This window comes from Vespa crabro, chromosome 8 (genome assembly GCF_910589235.1).
Source record: "Vespa crabro chromosome 8, iyVesCrab1.2, whole genome shotgun sequence".
Taxonomy (NCBI): domain Eukaryota; kingdom Metazoa; phylum Arthropoda; class Insecta; order Hymenoptera; family Vespidae; genus Vespa; species Vespa crabro.
Window position 1 is genome coordinate 6595079 of NC_060962.1, and position 21274 is coordinate 6616352.

General features: G+C 28.7%; 3 protein-coding genes and 2 long non-coding RNA genes across 12 annotated transcripts; 2 read left to right on the plus strand and 3 right to left on the minus strand.

Annotated features, from left to right (window-relative positions):
• The first annotated feature begins 1299 nt into the window (after positions 1-1299).
• Positions 1300-11084, plus strand: LOC124426124 (mitogen-activated protein kinase kinase kinase 11-like). 3 transcript variants are annotated; one of them, XM_046967423.1, is made up of 15 exons: positions 1300-1495; positions 1579-1813; positions 1890-2107; positions 2187-2527; positions 2633-2813; positions 2895-3043; positions 3126-3298; positions 3473-3493; positions 3624-3870; positions 3948-4067; positions 4504-4707; positions 6206-6235; positions 9045-9456; positions 9567-9902; positions 9995-11084. In XM_046967423.1, the coding sequence occupies exons 1-15, from the start codon at positions 1305-1307 to the stop codon at positions 10719-10721; spliced, it is 3585 nt and encodes a 1194-aa protein (XP_046823379.1). In that variant the 5' UTR covers positions 1300-1304; the 3' UTR covers positions 10722-11084. The 3 variants fall into 3 exon arrangements, with proteins under 3 accessions (XP_046823379.1, XP_046823382.1, XP_046823381.1); XM_046967426.1 differs by lacking the exon at positions 6206-6235; XM_046967425.1 differs by lacking the exon at positions 3473-3493 and having other exon boundaries at positions 9995-11083.
• LOC124426133 lies at positions 7494-10210 on the minus strand. The gene is made up of 3 exons (XR_006942653.1): positions 10069-10210; positions 9742-9936; positions 7494-7847 (listed from the first exon to the last, which is right to left on the minus strand). It is a non-coding gene; the product is annotated as an uncharacterized LOC124426133 (long non-coding RNA).
• LOC124426132 lies at positions 10365-14180 on the minus strand. Its single transcript, XR_006942652.1, has 3 exons — positions 14009-14180; positions 10598-10692; positions 10365-10506 (listed from the first exon to the last, which is right to left on the minus strand). It is a non-coding gene; the product is annotated as an uncharacterized LOC124426132 (long non-coding RNA).
• LOC124426126 (galactose mutarotase-like) lies at positions 13269-17821 on the plus strand. 5 transcript variants are annotated; one of them, XM_046967429.1, is made up of 9 exons: positions 15021-15327; positions 15429-15543; positions 15619-15861; positions 15964-16106; positions 16184-16411; positions 16479-16643; positions 16819-16919; positions 16978-17095; positions 17164-17547. In XM_046967429.1, the coding sequence occupies exons 2-9, from the start codon at positions 15474-15476 to the stop codon at positions 17545-17547; spliced, it is 1452 nt and encodes a 483-aa protein (XP_046823385.1). In that variant the 5' UTR covers positions 15021-15327; positions 15429-15473. The 5 variants fall into 5 exon arrangements, 4 of the variants coding, with proteins under 4 accessions (XP_046823388.1, XP_046823386.1, XP_046823385.1 ...); XR_006942650.1 differs by adding an exon at positions 17680-17821 and having other exon boundaries at positions 15022-15543; positions 17164-17597; XM_046967431.1 differs by having other exon boundaries at positions 15030-15543; positions 17164-17343; positions 17455-17595.
• Positions 17379-21068, minus strand: LOC124426125 (ATP-dependent DNA helicase DDX11). Of its 2 annotated transcripts, XM_046967428.1 has the most exons (9): positions 20156-21068; positions 19614-20090; positions 18961-19505; positions 18659-18882; positions 18388-18567; positions 18217-18301; positions 17995-18125; positions 17616-17899; positions 17379-17533 (listed from the first exon to the last, which is right to left on the minus strand). In XM_046967428.1, the coding sequence occupies exons 1-8, from the start codon at positions 20833-20835 to the stop codon at positions 17657-17659; spliced, it is 2565 nt and encodes an 854-aa protein (XP_046823384.1). In that variant the 5' UTR covers positions 20836-21068; the 3' UTR covers positions 17379-17533; positions 17616-17656. The 2 variants fall into 2 exon arrangements, with proteins under 2 accessions (XP_046823384.1, XP_046823383.1); XM_046967427.1 differs by having other exon boundaries at positions 17379-17899.
• Positions 21069-21274: the final 206 nt, after the last annotated feature.

Below are 21274 nucleotides of genomic sequence, written 5' to 3' on the forward strand. Positions count from 1 at the left end.
CTTATCCTCTCTACAAGAAAAAACGCGTGGCCAGGGAGAAGGTGACAACGAATCTCATCTTGGTCTTTCTCTTATTAATCAATGGATTTGGCGCACACGATTCAGTGGCTCCGCAGCCATCTTCATTTCTCAGATGATCGCGATCATAAACCACATGGTTCGAAGTATGAGAGTGGATGTAACCCTCCGTAACGATCGTACGATCGTTTATCATAAACTTGTTTTTTTTACGTTGAAAATGAAATACGAGAAGAAGACGTCAAGCGAAGGGATGAAAGCACGTGTGAAATCATTTTGAAAAATTTATCGATAACGCGTCGTTTTCGTGTGACCGCCGTTCGATTTGTCATCGTTGCATTGAGAATAGGCTCTGTTCTGTATCGGTGGTACACTATCGAAGAATCGCAGTTGCATTAAAGTTGGAAAGCCTTTCGGATATCCACCCGTGAATCGCGGTCGAACGTATCACGACGTCAACGGTGGGGCCGTCAAACGAAACATGGCGTCCGTTAGGTTATCGCTATGAGTGCTCATCAATTTTCTCATATTAAATGTGGAATTATCGTTTATCCTGCGGACTGACGCGAAGCGTCGCGTCCTCGTGGAGACGAGCACGATGCTTTGAAAGACACATTGGAAACTTACTCGTCGACTAACGAGAAGACTATTAAGCGAAGAGGAATCGTTCTCGTCAACAGTGGCTTGTGGGTATACACACCCTGACGCGACACTTCGAAGGAACGATTTTAAGGCATCTTCTTATTCTTCTATCCTTTTTGAAATATCGTCCGCTTGTTACGTCGAAACAAAGAAGAAAATTGACATCACTTTTTGATAGCCCTTACTGGAGCCGTTACTGGATTCCTCAGCCAGAATGCCGGTGCCTGCTAAATTGTTTTTATCCACGGGGTGGTAGCGGTACCGATTACGTTCTTTCACCCTGCTTATTGTCGCGAAACGTGTACGTTCTTTCTGAAATTATCCAGCTAATATTTCTTTATTATGACGTTTAACAACTGTCATAACTATGTATTACGGTTACACGCGCATTACTAAAAGTTCCCTGATACATAAGTAAAGCTATTTCAAAGTCTGATAATTTTTATAAGACTATGCAAAAATGAATGAATGAGAACTCGTTAATAACTTTGCTATTTCCTTTTCATTTCAATGGAAAAACCTTGAAATACTTCTTTTTTGTTTTGTGTGATGTGTAATCAAAGGGACGAAATATCGTCTAGAGGTGCAAAAAAAAGAGACTGTGATTTGCACGGACAAAAAGACTACAGAAAGTGTTGATCCATATGCCGCCGGCCGGGCTATCGGCAAGGGGCTTGTCTACCTTGATGGACCACGGACAACCAGATGCTCGTCATCGGAGCGAGCGGTTTCTACTTTATCCAGAGAATGGCTCCACATATTCTCATTCTTCTAGCACAGCCACTTTGTCTCCACGATATCAATCTGGAAACAGAGGGAACAATCATTCCACCAGGTTAATTATCATTTTGTATTAGTTCAATGATAAATCTATGGTAAGGTATTAAATATAAAAGCTGTTTGATTTTCTTTTTTTAGTTACGGATATTTGTATGGACGTACGTCCAGCAACAATATGTCTGACAGCAGTGTTTCTGATACACACAGTGGTGGTACAGCAAGAACTGTTTCTCAACAAACTAGTCCATCTCATGGAACACATTCGTCATCTCGATCACGACAAGATAATAGCTCAACTATTTTCACTGCACTATTTGATTATGTTGCTCAAGGTGAAGATGAGTTATCTTTACAAAGAGGTGAAACTGTCGAGGTATACAATATATTTAAACGTCATAATAATATTTATGGTATTCAATGTAAATGTAATGTTTTACTTCTTGTATTAGGTTTTGTCTAAGGACTCTAAAATCTCAGGTGACGAGGGATGGTGGACAGGAAAAATTCATGGGAAAGTTGGTATTTTCCCAGCAAATTTTGTTGCCGAGGTAGAAAGCATTGACAGGGTATCGTCAGTGATCGATAAAGTTCATCCGGTTGAAATAGATTTTGAAGAATTGCAATTGGAAGAAGTTATAGGTGTTGGTGGTTTTGGTAAAGTGTATAGGTATGAGACATCAATTATTATACCAAACAATATTAATTACAAATGTATATAAATTTGTTTTTCTCTTATTATATTATAGAGGGTTTTGGCAAAAGCATGAAGTAGCTGTCAAAGCAGCTCGTCAGGATCCAGATGAGGAGCCTAGTGTAATATTAGAAAATGTCAGACAAGAAGCAAAATTATTTTGGTTATTAAAACATGAAAATATTGTGCAATTAGAAGGTGTTTGCTTGAAAATGCCAAACATGTGTCTTGTCATGGAATACGCTCGCGGGGGTAGTTTAAATAGAGTTCTTAGTGGTAGAAAAATCAGACCAGACGTTCTTGTAGATTGGGCAATTCAAATTGCACGTGGTATGGATTATCTTCATAATAAGGCACCTGTCAGTCTTATTCATAGAGACCTAAAGAGTTCTAACGGTAGGATATGTTATGTTACATACATATCTTTTTATATTAATTATTGTTAAACTGAACTATTAAAAGTAAATTAATTTTAACTTGTAATACATTTTTATTATATAGTGTTACTAAGTGAACCTATAGAAAATGATGATCTTCAATATAAAACACTAAAAATAACAGATTTTGGATTGGCAAGAGAAGTTTATAAAACCACACGTATGTCAGCTGCAGGAACGTATGCCTGGATGGCACCTGAAGTTATAAAAAAAAGTACTTTTAGTAAAGCTAGTGATGTTTGGAGGTCAGTTTTAAATTTATTTATTTTCGATCTGATCCTGATTTGGTTTCAATTAAACAAATTAGTATTAATTTCTATTTACAGTTATGGTGTACTTTTATGGGAATTGTTAACTGGTGAAACACCCTATAAAGGTATAGATGCATTAGCTGTAGCATATGGTGTTGCAGTCAATAAATTGACACTTCCAATCCCATCAACTTGTCCTCAACCATGGAGGTGCCTCATGGAAGGTATAAATAAAAAAATTAAATTTATTTTATTGACACCTTTTATTCAACATTATGAATATTAATATTAATAATTGTGATAAAGCTTGCTGGTCATCAGACAGTCATTGCAGACCTGGCTTTGTGGAAATTTTATTGGCATTAGATGAAGTACGTAGTGCATTTGCAGCAACACCACACGAATCATTTCATACAATGCAAGAAGATTGGAGGCTTGAAATTGAGCAAGTTCTTCATGGATTGCGCATGAAAGAGAAGGTAATAAATATATTACATTTGTCGATAATATTCCGATAGTAACGTAGTATAAATAAAACACTAAATAAAAAGCCAGATTATTATTCTTTTTTTTTTTTACTATCGGAATCGAATTAAAATTTATTTATAATAATAAAAATAATATTTAATTATTATTTTAAATGCTATACAAAGGCATGCCGTTCTCTCGAAGAGGTAAGATACGAGCTCTTAACAACGATGCGTATAATAAGACGAGTTTTAAGTTATTTCCAATAGCACAGATATGTTGAAGCGCAACGATGTATGATCTTTTTATAGAATTATTTTATTTTTTATTTCTTAGGAATTGCGCTGTAGAGAAGAGGAATTGACAAAAGCACAAGTGCAACAACGACAACACGAAGAAAACTTGCGGCAACGAGAACAAGAGTTAGCGGCTCGTGAAATAGATTTATTAGAACGTGAATTGACAGTAATGATAATTCAACAACAAAATACACCCACGCCTAATAAAAGGCGTGGTAAATTTAAAAAGTCTAGGTTAAAACTGAATAAAAAAGAACCAGGAAGTAATATTAGTGCTCCTTCAGGTAATCCTTTTACTTATTTTTTGCTTTAATCATATCGTTTCCATAATTCTAAAAAATATGATATACTTGTTGTTTAGATTTCCGTCATACTATAACTGTTCAGCATACGGCCTTAGACAGAGGAAAAGGTAGAAATCCATCAAAACCAAACAGTCCACCAGGTTCACCTAGTATTCCAAGACTACGTGCAATCGCATGTAAGTTAACATTTTCTTTTTCTAACTTTTTAAAGTTATAGTATTATTCATGTTATTTTGTTTTCAAATTATACAAATGTGTTTTCATTATATATGATAATAATTTCTTAAACATATTAGATGTTTCCAATGTTTGCGCTTTGTAGATATATTTATACTTATTTTATATTTTCTTGTCTAGCATGGTGTGAGCAAAAAAAGTATTTATGTAAATTATTATTAGTAGTTCCTCTATTTTTCTTCTATTTACAAGAAACATTAGTTTCTATCGTTTTTCATGAACACATAATTACGAAATAATTACATTCACGAAGTTTCTTAAAATAATGAATAATGTGCAAAAATAAAAATGATAAATGTAATAAAAGAAAAGGATAGGAAAATGTGTAGCTAGTATTAGTAGAGTAGCGTTTTGTTTTTTGTCTTCCATCTATAGTACCAGCAGATGGAGTTAAGGGTAAGACTTGGGGACCATCGACTCTTCATCAACGAGAGCGTGGAGCTATAATCACACAGCCACCAAATCCTGCATCGCCCGGTGGCAAACGGTGGTCTCGTTCTGCGCCAGATCTTGAAAAGACTCCACTGCGTACAGCTTTGCTGGCAAGCGCACATCGTTCCCCGCTTCTGCAAGAAATAGGTAACCCCTCCTCCAGAAAATTGTACTCCTCAGCAAATAATTTAATAGCAAACAATCAGCCAGGATGCAGTTATAGTGATATTTCCAAAAATTCCGATAATGTTATGCAGAGCACAGGTACGGCACATTATAATGTAGGGGAGGATTTTTGTATGCTGGATAATGATATATATGAAACAATGGTTATACAGCACAAATCACAAAACAATTTAAAGACTCACTTTTCAGAAGAGCACTCAATAATTTTAGATAATTATACGAAGATTATGCCCACGGGTGGAAGTGTTCTAAAAACAATGTCATCTAAGTCTCCAAAATATGCAATGGGTGAAGGAGAGCATTCTTATTCTACAAATTTTGTTCATAGTGTAGCATCTACTTTGGTAGGTACTGCAAAACGAGTAAAGAATAAAAAACGTGACAGAAGCAAATCGAAAGAATCGAAGCGTAGGGATAGCTCAGAATCACGATTAGCATCGTTAGCCGACTTTTTTCGTTCCCCTTCTGGTTCGAGAAAAAGTTCATTAAATTCTCCACGTAGCATGGAAAGAAAAAATTCTGTTACTATCAAGATTAACGATACAGATGGTTTAGAATCAAGTCCAGAAAATTCTATAGGTAAAAAATCACATCATAAATCACGCGTCTCCAGAAGTCCTTTAAGAGTGTTTAATAAAGTAAAAGCATGGGGTAGTCGTGATGCACTCGATGACAAATCAACTGCTATTAAAGTTGAATATAGTGTTTTGGAAAATATTATATCCTTTCCACAATTTAGTCGCCGTGATTCTGATCAAAATAATGTACCTAAATTCTTAGCTGCAAATTCTCGCGAAGGTATAGATTTTGAGAGTTTAGAATCAGAACTTTGTAATTTTGATTCGGAACATTCAAACGATAGTTCTAGGTCGAAAAATTCGTTAAGGTATTTTCAAGAGAGCAAATCCAATAGGCCTCCAATGTCACTTGACAATGTTGTAAGTACATTAGACACATCGTCGAATCAATCTGATCAATCTTTTGATCATAGCTTTGATCCGAATTCCTTACTCAATCAAAAGTCCAAAAGTAATGAATGTTTATATAGTCCTGTGAAAGATGATATTAACAGTGTCACTTTCGCTTCACCTAATTGTTCTTGTCTTCAAACTTGTGAACATTCACATCCTGATGGTAGTTCAAAGAACATTTTATCAGGTGTTTTCAGGAAGTTCTGAAGAACTTGATGCCTCTTGATCCTATACCCTCTAAGAATGTTGCAACGAAAAAATTTTTTCGAACAAACAATATAAAGATTTATATAAAAGATTTTTATTAAATATATATATATATATTTTTTTTATAACTGATTGTGTAAACAACAATCAATTATATTTTGAACTTAACTTTTAATATTAGAATTTAAAACTCAAAAATCGATATATGAGCTAATTTCTTCAGTTGCTATATATCTTGAATTATTTTTTATTATAACAAGCATATCTTCTGTTTATCACAGGCCTTTCTGAGGAAAGCATTTATCCCACTCGTAAGTTTTCTCATAATATTGCAAGAATTATATAGATTTTCATGTAAAAGATTTTTTCCTTTTTTTCTCCTTTTTTTTTTCTATTTTCTTTCCACAAAGTTTTATGTAATGTAGTGAAACAACGATCTCAAGTAGAGAATGTGTTTTTACTTTCATAACAAAATACTTTTATCTTGCTAAGTTGTATTACGTAGATTGTGCTTAAACTTGATCATATAAACGTAATGCATGAATACACCAATCAATGATTCTTGTCATTGTCTACTGCTCATTCAACAACAATGCTCCTAGATATATATCTCGTAATTTATGTAAGCTATTTTCAGATATTTAATAAAAAGTTGTGCTATTTTATTTGATAACGGAGCTCTGCCTTTTTAAGAATAAAACGATTAAAATAAATCACTTAGTACAATATGTACTATTACAAGTTTTGAAAAAAGTGATCTTTATAAACTTTGGTGAGGGACCAGACATAAATTTAAGTATTTTATGAAGAATATTACAAGTTGATGTCAATATAGGCTGATTTATTTACAAGAAAGTCAAATATTTCATTGTGTTAGGATTATTTTTACACGTGACTGCCAAGAATTGCAGTCTTGTGTTTGGTACCCTGGAATAATCTATAAATTATTTATTGCCTTAATGTAAGCTGATGGGAAAAAAAGAAGCTCAAAGAAAAAAAAAATTGCAGCCTTTCTGGTGTTGGTTCTTTTCTTATATTATTTGGAGTATATAACATTCTAACAAGCAGAGCTAACAATCTACTACTATGTGAAAAGAACTATGCGCTTCTGCCATTACAGCAGTTTTACTCTAATAGTATTCCTGTGTTAGAGCGTTATTAAGTTGTGTCTGTATAGTCATAACAATGAAGCTTAAATCAGAATTAGAAGATTTACATATGAAATACTGTTCATAATTAAAGTAGTTATGCTATTTTTATTGCCTTATGTGCATTTAAATTGATTGCACATTGTTTACTTGTTAGTATAACTTTCAGCGATTTGTTTTAGTATTACAGTAAACTCCGAATATCTCTAAAAAAAAAAACGAATTTGCACACATCACATATTATATATGGACCACAAGCACACACTTGTATTTAGACATAGAAATTTTTTCAATAAAACCTTTTCAGTTGGACACATTGAATTTTGTTTTTTCGTTTTTCTCTCGGGTTTTTACGCTCGGTCCTGTGATTTCATTTTTGTTTTTTCACTTCTTTTTTTTTTCTTTTTTTTCTTTTTTTTCTTTTTTTTTTCTTTTTTTTTTTAATAGGATCAGTAAATTAAGTAATTTGTTAAGATGTCTATTGTAAGTAACAATGTTGTAGTTATATATGTCTCTAATATATTTAAATGCTTGCATTACATTTTTAATACATTTACATATATATAAAATCTTTATTATTGATAAAGTATAAACGTATGCTATACATTATTGAATCTAAAAAAAACATTACCTACTTTTATTATATTCAATCTTAAATATTATGGGTACATAGCAATAACCGAGCGTAAAAAAGTTCCCTGCATGCTTCCAGTAGAATCCTAATTAACTCCAATTGGGTTTGGTCCTTTTCTATCCTTCCGAACATGGACTGACTCTGTGAAGCAAGTATTCCACTTCATTCTATTACATTCTGTATTCTATAATTTACAGAATAATATAAAAAGCACAGAAAGGACTGTTATTTCTAACAAATCAAATGAATTATAAATTTTTAGAATACATCTAAATTATAATTAATTAAAGATATGCTTGTAATTAAAAATTACAAATACAAATGACTATATTAGGTTTATGCATCTATACACATCCGCTTACATAGACCTATATTGCACTTGCATTTATTAAAATATCTGCATTTGTTGCATCATCATGCATGTTGAACATATATTATTTTTTTTATTTATTCGATGTATAAGCTAAAATGTGTATATTAAACCAAAGTATATATACTAAATAAAATATAAATGCTAAAGTAAGAATAGATACATATTTAAAATAAATTATTAATAATATCTTTATAATTTTTTTAAATATTTCATTTAACACGTAAAATTATGATGCAACTTTTGCACACAATATATGAAATATATTGAAGCAATGCTTTCGCCTATACAGTGTATGTCTAAGATGAATACATTGTATCACATTTTATATCAATGTATTCATCATAAAAATATCAACAATAATTAAACAACAATTCAAGATATCTTACACTTATGTCTTAAATACTGTCTGCTTTGCAATAAGTTTTCTTTGTTAATCTAATTTTGTCAACAAGTAAGGATCTCCAATTAAATATTTTAATCAATTATAACATCTTAGATACTTTTAACTTAAGTAACATTATTAATACCTTTGTAATTACCTAACCAAATCCAACATATTTTAATAAAATTATCAACTTGTAAGTTTCTAACAAAAAAAAAGAATATATATATAATATTTTTCAAGTGCAATAGCATGCATGTCATACTTTACGCTTATGTACGTTTTTCTTATATATACTTCTTTTTTATTAATTAATAAAAGTCTTTGAAGGTAAAAATTACTACTGGAGTAATCAAATTTTATATTAGATACTTCATAAAGGTAAGGCACACAGACGCATTTGAAAAGTGCTTGTTCAATAACCATTGTAATGAAATTATTATGAATAATCAATTTCATTCGATATATACAAATTTACTTTAAATTAAGTAGCAAAAAATATTACATAATATTACAATGATATCAATAAACATTAAGATGGACAATATATTTATTATTATGGAAATGTGATTGTTTTTTATAGATTATACAGCATTACCATCTGATCTCTCAACCGACTGGGTAACACCGGATTATCCTTTAACACCTGGATTGACTGGTCCTTACATCATGCCAATGCCTGTTCCTATGCCTACTCTTTACAATGGTGAAATGAAAAAACCAAAGTTAAGCATAATTGAGCTGGTATTATACAATATTGCAGCCATGTTGGCTGGTGTGGCAACAGGGTATGATGTGCGAATGTCAAACATATCTCCAATTCATCCAAGACTACATCCACGATTAAATGAATGCGAAGATGATCTACCAAGATGGTGGTTTCATGCAGAAACTGGATCAAATCGTAATTCTGGTTATCTTGGTCCTGACTATGAGTTTAGTTCGAGCAGTGGTTATCCTCATAATACTTATCATGGACCAGCCCGTCATTATAGGTACACCTCTATGGTCTGAGTGTAAACTTCAAAACTTTAATAATGTATATCAATATAATGAATTTTTTAATAAGAAATTTACTTTTATTAAATAATACTTTTTGTTACAGGCCATTTTTGAGTAATATGGGTGGTATAGCCCCGGGTCTTCCACCTAGTGTCATACCAGATAAACCATTACGGTTTACAGATTCACCACAACATTATGTCAGTAGTTCAGGTTCTAATGCCCCAACACCAAGCCCACGTAGAAAAAGTAGTAGTACAAGTAATGAAGATACATACCCATCTGATACGGGTAGAGTTGAACGTATAGAAAGGGGACCTACAATTTACTTAGGAAATGTTGCACCATTTCCTGACTATGGACCACCAGTCTATACAGTTGTTTCATCGGTAAGACGCAACCCGCCTGATACATCTTATTTTGTACACCCGGATTATCAGTAAGTATTCAACACTATTTCAAAATATATTCTTCTGAAAAAAAAACAAAGAAATGCAATATTTATTTATTTGTTTACTTTTTTTTTTATAGTGACCGAATGTTAGATTGTCCTGAATTTCCACATGCATATGACAATCCGAGTAGTATAAACAGTACTGCTCGACCTGCATCAAGACTTCCTTCGTACACACATCATCGTACCCCGTCGAACGTTTCCAACGCAAGTACATCAAGTCAGAGTAACATTAATCCAACATTTCGTTTAGAGGATGAAGAAAATTACTCTTTATATCCACCAGGTTCCTATTATCCACGATCATCCAACATTATCTCAAATATAGCATTATATAATTCTGGTATCCTTAATCATGAATATGGTTCGACATTTTTATCACGTCAAAATTCTCACGAATCAAATTCGAATTCTGGAGAACGTCCAAGTAATCTTGAGGTAGTGACTCGATTACGTTCAAGTTTGAAACGATCTAATTATTCTTATAATTCCCCAAATAAGGGTACAAGTAAAAATAATTCTGGGTCTTGTACCCCCACGAATCCTACACCACCAGATTCACTAACATCGGAAGATTCGAGTTATGTTTCTGCAAAAGATAGTCAAATTTCTATAAGTAGAGTTCGATTTTCTCCTGTAACATTTGATCGAGATGGAGTTTCACGCGATCATAGAGATACCTTATTAGATATTCCTGTTCATGGACAAACGCAAGATGCAACGGTACCTTTACAAGCCAACCGACGTCCGAATAGAAATAGAAAACCAAGTATCTCTGAATTAGAAAGAGAATTTTTATCATAGCACTGGCTTATTTAAAATAATGGGAAGATAGCAAGACTTAATAGCCTTTATAATCTATTAATTTTGAGAATGTCATACGATGTGTTTTGAATAACTGAAAGATTAATGGGATGCGGCGAAATACTATAATGGGGATGTTATAAATGCGATATATTACGATCTACGTCATTAAAACACTGCCTCCTCTAAAATGTTTTAATATAACAATAATTGCAAAAATCTTGTACACTAAGAATTACATATTTTACATTCCAGTTAACTTGTTAGTTGAGATAATCAAGGAGATTCTAATAAGATATTAGTCTATTTATAATGAACAAAGAATCATTGTGTCTCTTACACTAAAATTTACATTATACAATAATTTATGAAAATAATATATATATATATATATATATATATATATATATATATTTATATATATATATATTCAAATGACCATCATACAATTACATTTATATAATATGGTTTAAAGCAACAGTTTCATATATTATTTGTAATATCTTTATATATGCATTCCATATATATGTATATATATATATGTATATGTCTTATCAATGCTGATCAAAAAAATGAGAACAAATAGTAATATACATATTATTATATTACAATTTATGTTCACATAAAAATAAAATTGTATAAAAAATGTTTGTTAGATTTTTATATATTCTTTTAATTAATAAACAAATAACTATATTTTTTTTCTAATTAACACGATTATATACATATAAATATATGTGTGTGTTGCAGTAATGTTCAGTATTGTAGTAATAACATTCCAATGAAATTTACATAAGATATATGAATATTATTTTTTACAACTATTTGTGACACAGTTATTCATCAGTAATTTTTTAATTACACATAATATCATTTATAATAATTCTACTTCCTTTCTAGTATTTATTTTGAATTATAGTAGGCATTGAATTATATGACACCTAAGATTTTTTTACATAATAATGATGAGCCGTAAAGATACACAATGTTATTAAATGACGTATTTCGCCGCGATTTTTAATATTATTTTATTATCTTCCCATATAAAGTTAAATACGACACAATGAATATGCATACTCATACAAATTGAAAGATATTAGATATATAATACTAGATAATAGGTACATATATAATAAAAAGTTGTATAGTAAGAATTTGTATGTACTTATAAATTATCATTGAAGATAAATTGTGTACCCAGCTGAGACACTTGTCAGAGTACTTCTTTTTTTATGTAACACAGCATGCATTGAACTGGTTAGTGTGCCTGTAGATCGTATTAGTTAAAATGCATAGTACTCTACAAATGATACAGTTGTATAGGGTACAATCTGTTTATAAGCGACTTTAGAATTTAAACACCTCATATAAATAATCAATATTGTACATACAAATAAGCACTAATTGATAATTATCACTTTATATTAGATCAACTATGCCTACATTCCTTGTACAATTTGTATAATACATATCTCTTAGGCGCATATAGAATTATATCAAAGAATATACTACATACACCTTGGAGATATGAAAGCCAATAGTAATACAAATGTGCATACAAAATACAATGCACTCATTAAATAAGATATACTTTCAATTTGATATATATTAAAATCGAAAAGTGTGAAAGGTAATAGTGAATGTGTCATTCACTTAATATACTTATTGACTACTAAAAGAACTAACTAAACATTTTAAGGATATGTATTGTTAATTTATTATTAATAAGTAGTGCCTGAAATTACTGTATGGTACGCATAGTGAGTTGGATTAGATCAGTATTCATCCCTCACATGTAAGGCAAAGTTGCTACATGAAAATTAAAGTATGAAAGTATAAACATAGGAGACAGTTGGTAGTATGCACTCATATAGTGCAAAATTCTCTTACATATATGTAATATGAGTACTACAAATCTTAATGACAGGTAATAATTAACATATGATTTTAATTTTACATTAAAAATCAATCAAAATCTATCTATATTTTATGTATATTTTATACTATGTTTTATACAAATCAAAAGTAATATCTTTATTTCTATAATTATACATGAAATCACATCAGAATGAAAAATATATATGAATTTTCTTTTAAAAAGGTATAATTGGATAGACATGATACTTTCCTGATTGATAAAAGATCAGTATTGTAGGATATACTGCAATGTACATAAAATACAGTAGGAATAAAATAAAAAGGAAAGTGCTTCTAAAGCATCATTTTTTACAAGGGAATGTTTTTAAATTGTTAAATTTGTAGTAATAGTATAGTTTTACCAATAGATCTCTTTGATCTATTATACTAATACCAGTGGTATATTATCTATAAAATGTATCCGAATTGATTTGATTTAAAATGCTAATATGACATTTCACTAGTGAGATCTTTGTTGAGAAAAGATTTATGGAAGTTCAGTATGCATTTCAATCTTTGTTAAGTACAGAAAAGTGACACATTATTACATAAAATAAATCATTTGAGAGATCTTACATTATATTATTTATATATATATATATATATATATATATATATATATATATATATATATATATATATGTATATATATACACACATATATATTATGTAATATAGAAAAAGATTTAGATAAATTGGTTATATCACATAATAATATCAAACTGAATAATTTATAATGGGTATACCTTTCTGTGCCATACAAAGACATTTTGCGGTGCTAGTATCACATATTTAATGTAAGTGACACAAAAATTCAAAATGCTTCCAAAATAATCGAGAAACATTTAACAAAATTTTAGAATGCTAATATCAATAACTGTTAATAGTTACGATAATTTAATTCTATAAGATAATGTTCGGCAGCTATCAATGTATGAATTGTATAACGGCGTACAATCGCCACCTGTGCTAGTCTAAGCTATATTTATTTTTTATATATTATGACTTGTTTAGATTAAATTATATAGAAGAAAACTCAGATTTTGTATTCTATCAGATGCGATAACATAACATATTCAATGATATGTTTAAAGTAATTACACACATAAAAAAACATTTATCGGTTATAAAAACTTTTTTTTTATTTAACAGTATTAATATATTTGACGAAATGTTCAAATGCTATATGATGCACATAAAAATTGTTTGCATAAATAGAATTGTGCGATTTATATTTTAATTCTCTCTCATATTCTTAAATGTAATATGACCAAATCATACACACATACACATACCACACACACACACATACTGAACCTATCTCTTATAAAATAAAATTAGATTGTAAATATGATAATGATATAACTCACATTCAAACTTGCATGTGTTGCTTGCAATATAATAATTTGTACAATAATATTCATGACCAAGAAATTAATTGTAAATGAAATGTCTGATTGAATATTTGTACTGTGATAGTTCCCCTCATGTTTGTACGTGTACTTGTCTGTAGTTGGATAATCTAGTTTTACTTAATATATATATATATATATATATATATATATATATATATATATATACATAATTTTATTATGACGGGGAGATATCACAGTTCTTCAAATATACATATATATAGATCATTTTCATAGAATTGCATTTTTATTCAATTTCTTGTTTTTATTATGGGCAAGCTTATAAAAGAATGAGAGAAGAAAAAATAACTCATGATTCCGTATAAATATGAGAATTATTTAAACTACTCGATAGTCATAAGAGTATATTATTAAGCAGCTGAGTGCAATGTGTTCCACGTGTATTTTAAGCAACAAATGATTGCTTTGGTGTGCGCCTTAAATAAAAGTAACGCAAAAGTGGATCTTTGAATATTAAGAGATATCCACAAAAGAACAACATGATGATAAAAGAAGTTTAAAATAATTATTACAATAAAAAAGATTTCAGATATGATATTGGACATTGCAATTTAAGCTTTTTCTTTTTCTTTTCTTTTTTTCTTTTTTCTTTTCCTTTTTTTTTTTTCTTTTTTTGGTGGACACGAAAGATTTAATTTGGCACTAATTTTACATTAGCAAATGAAAAATAATTTCTTACTCCCAATTGCTCATATAAAAATGCTTGAGATATAATAGAATACAAAACGTGAAAGAACAATTTTCAATATGACATGTACGCAGTAAAAACTCATGTATTTTTTCAAGTATTGTACATTATTCTATAAATATTAGTTATATAAATTATAAATAATAATCGGACTATATGCATTATAATAGTAATTATTATTATGATAACATCAAGCGTATATTATACGCAACGTATTATTATTATTATTATTATTATTATCATCATTATTATTATTATTATCATTATTACTATTATTAATTATTAATTATTATCATTATAATAAATGATTTTAAATAACGACGAAAAGGTTATTGAATTCTTAGCTTCTGTTATCCTTTTTTTTTATTGAGAATGTTAGAAAAAAATCGAACCAAAGATATTTACTCTACGTCAGTAATTTCGGATTTTTTCAACCGCAAGAATGTACAATGCTTGCTACAGTGTATTATATTCATTAAAGAATAAAACGTATTTATCACCGTTTGCGATTGTGCAAGTCAACGATATTCTACTGTCAACTTGTATTTTATTTATAAAATTTCAATAAGTAAAACAAATTTTTAGTTTATTTACTGTTAATATAATAAAGTGATATTAAAAATTTTTTTAAACTAATAAATCATATTTCTAATTTTAACAATAAAACAGTTAAATAATATTCAAAATAAAGAAATATTAAATTTAAAAAATATCATGGATTCTTATGGCTGCGGATGTAAAAATGTTATTATCATAGAAGGAATATTTGGAGAAATTTATCCTGGTATATTTTATGAATCTTAAAAGAATAAATATACAAATATTATATACATTTATACATTTATATTGATTTGTATAGATTTATCATGTTACAAAGGAGAGGATTTGAAATATAATCAAGAATCTTTTGAATCTCTAATCGAAGATAGTAATGAAGGTTTCAATGAATTAAAGCCTATAATTGTTAAATCTTATACCATGATAAATAATAATCGAATGGAAGTTACTGTTATCACATGGGGTGCATCTATTGTATCTCTCAAATGTCCTGATAAATTTGGTCATAGTACAGATATTGTTCTTGGTTTTGATGATTTAAAAAGTACAATACCTAAGATAAAAATATATTTTATTATTCTTATATTATCTTTCTATTTTACATATTCATTTTATTCATATACTTGTAAAGAAATTTAATTTTCAGGTTACATGAATCCTGTACTTAATCCATTTATCGGATGTGTATTAGGCAGATGTGCAAATCGTATTAGAAATGGTTGTTTTAGTATTAAAGATAAAGATTATGAATTAACTAAGAATGATAATAACCATCATTTACATGGAGGGGTAAAAAGTTATAAGTTTTTATATTTCTATTAAGAAATAATAAATATGATAAGAAATGCGTCTAGAATTCATTTTAGACAAATGGATTTGGTCGACAAATTTGGAACTCACATATTGATGACTGTTCTGTTGTTATGAGTTATTTAAGCGAAGATGGAGAAGAAGGATATCCAGGTGCAGTCTTAGCTACAGTCAGATTCAAATTAACACCTGATAATAAATTGGAAATACATATGCGTGCAACAACATCTAAATCAACTATAATAAATATGTCACATGGTTCTTTGTTTAATCTTGCTGGACATGTAAGTAATATATATAATTATCTTATCATATGTATTTATTATTAAATGTAATATATATATTTTATAGGATGCTGGTGAAATAGAATTAAGAAAACATAAAATATTGTTGAACTGTGATCGCTGGACTTTTTCAGATTACTCAGATTCTATACCAACAGGAGCTATCAGAGGAGTAGGTGGAACAATTATGGATCTTCGTATACCAAGACTTTTGGGAGAATATATGGAGAAAGTATTATATTATATATGAAATTATACATATAAACATATTTAAATAATAGCAAAAACAAATAACAAAAAATGATAGAAAATTTATTATAACTATAAAATTATATTTAGAAATACAAGAATATAGATTAAACAAAAACTAAAGAGCCTATACATAGTAGTATTTCATTATACTGTAGGTTCCTCCAGGAGAAGGTTTTGATCACAACTTTTGTGTAACAAAAAATTGGCAATCTGATAGTTCATTCGTTGCTCGGGCATTACATATGAAATCCGGACGGTAAACAAATTGTATTTATAAAGTATAGAACTATATTATATTTATTGTATACATATAGTGTTCTAGAAGTCTACTCAAATCAGCCTGGTCTTCAATTTTATACTGGTGGGCGTTTGTTACAACAATTTACTCCTTCTACATTTGTAACATATGATCATTACGTACATCAACAAAAGGTGAATAATGAAAAATTTTTTTCATGTCATTGAACATTTAAGACAGATATTTAATATTACAATTAAAGGCAGATGAAGATATTAACAATTATTTGAGTATAAATGAAGAAAATAAAGAAAATGGAGAGGAATTGTTAACACCTGATGTAAAACCACTTCAGTTTCTTACAGGAAAAAGAGGAGCACATTATAAAAAGAATTGTGCTTTTAGCATTCAACCTCAGAATTATCCAAATGCTATTAATTATGTATGTAAATGTTTATATGATGACACTATAATCTATTTTACTATAATGACAAATACATTTTTTATTTTTATTTTTATTTTTATTGTTATGATAAATATATTTTTTTTTCAGGCACATTTTCCATGTGCAATTCTGTATCCAGGTCAAGTTTATTGTCATGATCTCACATATAAGTTTGGAATACAACTTGCTAATTATATGTAGATATGGAAATATATAACATACAAAAAAATAAATAAATAAAATTAAAATAGGTAAAAAAATATACTCACATGTATGTAGTATAATAAATTACAATACACTGATAACACATCTAAGTATTTCTTTTTCTTGCAGCAAAAAATTTAGCTACTGCACCTATTGTATTTCCAAATGAATAGCTGACTGTTAATGAGCGCTGAATCCATCGAGGTAGTGCCTGAATCTTGTAACGGTAACGTACATCAACTAATATTACACTTGAATAATCGTTGATGTGACGTACAGCTCGTCCAATACATTGATTTACTGCTTTCATGCAGGAATTGTTATAGAAGTTTTGTCCAGCATCTGATTTCTATTTAAAAATATTTTTTAAGCAATGATAACGTGTTTAGAAATTCTATTTAAATATATTTAAAAATTAACTTTAAAATGAAAATTAATACATACAACATTTTCATTTAAATATTTAATCTTTTCTTGTAATTCCATTGATTTAATATTAGGATATGGCATTCCAATAATAATAATACATCTTCCCAAATCATCAGAAAAATTTAATCCTTCACTTAGTTTGCCACCTAAAACAAAATCCATACACAATGCATATCTATATATTTGTAATTTGATGTTATAATAATTAATTGTGCATAATAGAGTATATTGTATTACCGATAACGCTAAATAATAATGATCCATTTTGTGGATTTTGCGGAAAATTTATACTTCGTGCGTATTGTTCTAAAACATCATTAACCTGAAAAAATAAATACATATATATTAAAAAAAAAAAAAAAAAAAAAAAAAAAAAAAAAAAAAAAAAAATATCTGTTAAACATATACCTGAGATGTTGATTTCGGTTCGCGGAAGATCTGTTTTTTTAAGCGAATTTTATTTATTACACCAGATTTATATAAATGTTCATACACTATATTTTCATAATCATAAGATGGTAAAAATACAACAATACCGGCTGGTATAACATTACAAAAATTTATCAACATTCTTCCTAATTCATCTAACTGCAAATTTAAAAAAATCATAATTTCTAATACTATTTATAGAAAATAATACAAATAACCTGTAAAATCTATTATAGTAGTATACACGTACTAGTTTTGTATTTTGTCTATTTTTAAAATTAAATTCGAATTTTTCACCAGTTGGACCACAGGTGAGGATATTGGATATAATATTTTCTGGAGGTATTACATGATCACAGGAAAATGTTATAATTCGTTCCGGTTTTACGCCAGCTGCCAAAAATAATTGTTCAGTAAATTCAGATACAGGTTCCATGGTTCCACCAGTTAATATTATGGCTCTGGCCTCTTTTACTATCAAAAAATAAGATATCATTAGATTTAATATTATTTATGTTAACAAAAAGAAATATATATACCATATATACATACCAACATCATGAAAGTGAGCTGCTGGATTTAATAAAAGGAATTTTAAAATTCCCTGTTCAATGATAGGGCCAGGTATAACAATTATACGCCCATCAGCACAATTATTTTCCAAACATTCTAAAAAGCTAAGAATTAATGTTAATGGACTGTTTATTTCATCTTCATTTTGTCTTACTTCTGAGGATATCATATTCTCTTCCTTATTAACATTACTAATTGACTTTAAGAACTGAGTAATGCCAGATTTATTCTTGTTACTTTCTTGTATTTTAATATCATTACCATATTGATCTATGAAACCTCTCAATTTATGAATAAGTTTAGATTTTTTCACAAAACTGATTAAATCAAAGATATTCAAAGTATCAATTTCGGTTGTTCTTTCAAATTCTTGTATTGTGTATAATTTTGATGATAAGTCACCATTGATATTATCAGTTAGAAGAGATTTTGTTGTAGCTTCAAAAACAGTTAAAAACTTTTTCAAACAGAAGCTTAATTGATTTAAATGAAGTACGTTTTTAGCATTGAACAAAGCTTGATATCTGAAATAAATCACTTTAATGCATAAATGATAATATATATAAGATGGTATTATATTATAATTTCACAATTATATAAAATACATTTAAGTAGAATATAAAATGTAATACTTTTTCTGATACTGTGACAATTGATTACAAGCATGAAGTATATTTCTTCCTGTAATTGAAGCACTGTACATTCTTTCAATAGCTTCAAGTAAATTATGAGCTTCATCGATTATTAAAATATTTCCTTTTATATTTATTCCTGAACTAATCCTTGTATTCTTATGTAAAATGGAATTGTACGGTACTAATATTAATTGGCCTTCTTGAATAGATCTTCTTACAGTATAATATGCACAGGTACTAAGTTCTTCTCCTTTTTGTATAATTTCTTCAATATCACGAATATCCGATAATAATTCAGCCATCAATGATTCATGATTTCCTGGTAAAAATGGACAACTGTTCGTTGTTTTTAATTTTTTAATATGTTTTTCTTCTTTACACGTAGTTTTTTTTCTTTGTAATTGTAAGCACCGTTCATTGATAAGATTAATATGTTTCAATTTCTTTACATTTTTGTTAATACAATAATTATGCCTAAAATAAATTAAATTATTTATTTTAATTTATATAATATTATGATTATTAAATATAAAAATTACCTAGAAGCTAATGTAACTACAGCTACATTCTCTGAATAAGGACTTCTCTTTAATTCTTTAACAAATTGAGAGAGTTGTGAATGAGTTCTTGAACAAAAAAAAATTTTTGTATGGAAACTTTGTTGTTCCCCTTCTTCTTCTTCTGCTGAATTTTCTGAATCTGATAATTCATCTACCAGTAATAACTCTTTATCAATTTCATCATTCTGTGGATCTGCTGATACATTATCATCTTTTTCTGTATCAGAAGGCTTGGATTTTAACTTAACATATGCTTTCTTTTCTTTAGTATTCTTCTTTTTAATTCTTTCCTTATATTGTTGCATTTTCTTTTCATATTTAGAAATAGCATCTAATTTAGACTGCAGTTCTCTTTTTTGAAGATTAAATTCCATTTGCTCTGTTTGACATAAAAACCAATCATTGGAGGTAGCTTCAATCATTTTTATCTTATTATCTAAGTCATTAATTTTGGAATTAAGTTCTTCTTTCTGTAATTTTTCATGGTCTACTAGCCATTTTAAGGCACCACAAATGATAGATAATGATTTTCCTGTTCCCGTTGGACTTTCAAATATTCCCAGATTACCATTTTCAATACATGTATATAATTCCTTCATAAATTCTTCTTGTATTTTGTACGGTGTGAAGGGAAATGGAAATACATCTGGAGTTTCCATATTATACGTATATTGTTATTTAAATGCACTTATTAAACATATAACACAATTAAATTTAACATATAAATTACATGTACAACTGTAATATTAAAAACTAAAATCTAACACCCACTTCGTTCTATATTATACATTTCAAATATTTATAACTTTTCAATATAAAAATATACTTTAATTTTCTGATATATCCTATTTTATAAGAAAAATGTGGTATTAGTCTACATAAAAGAAAAAAGAAACAAAAACACAAAGCAAATTTTATACAATTCCCACCAAAAGATAAAAGGAAGCATTTCTATGAAGTTACTAAATAACATTTTTAGTAATTTCATAGAAAGCTATTTGTTAATATTGACGAATGATATTGACAATAATAAGTGATATTTAATATATGTATATTAATAAAAATTGATTATATATATTTTTTTTATAATTGATTAAT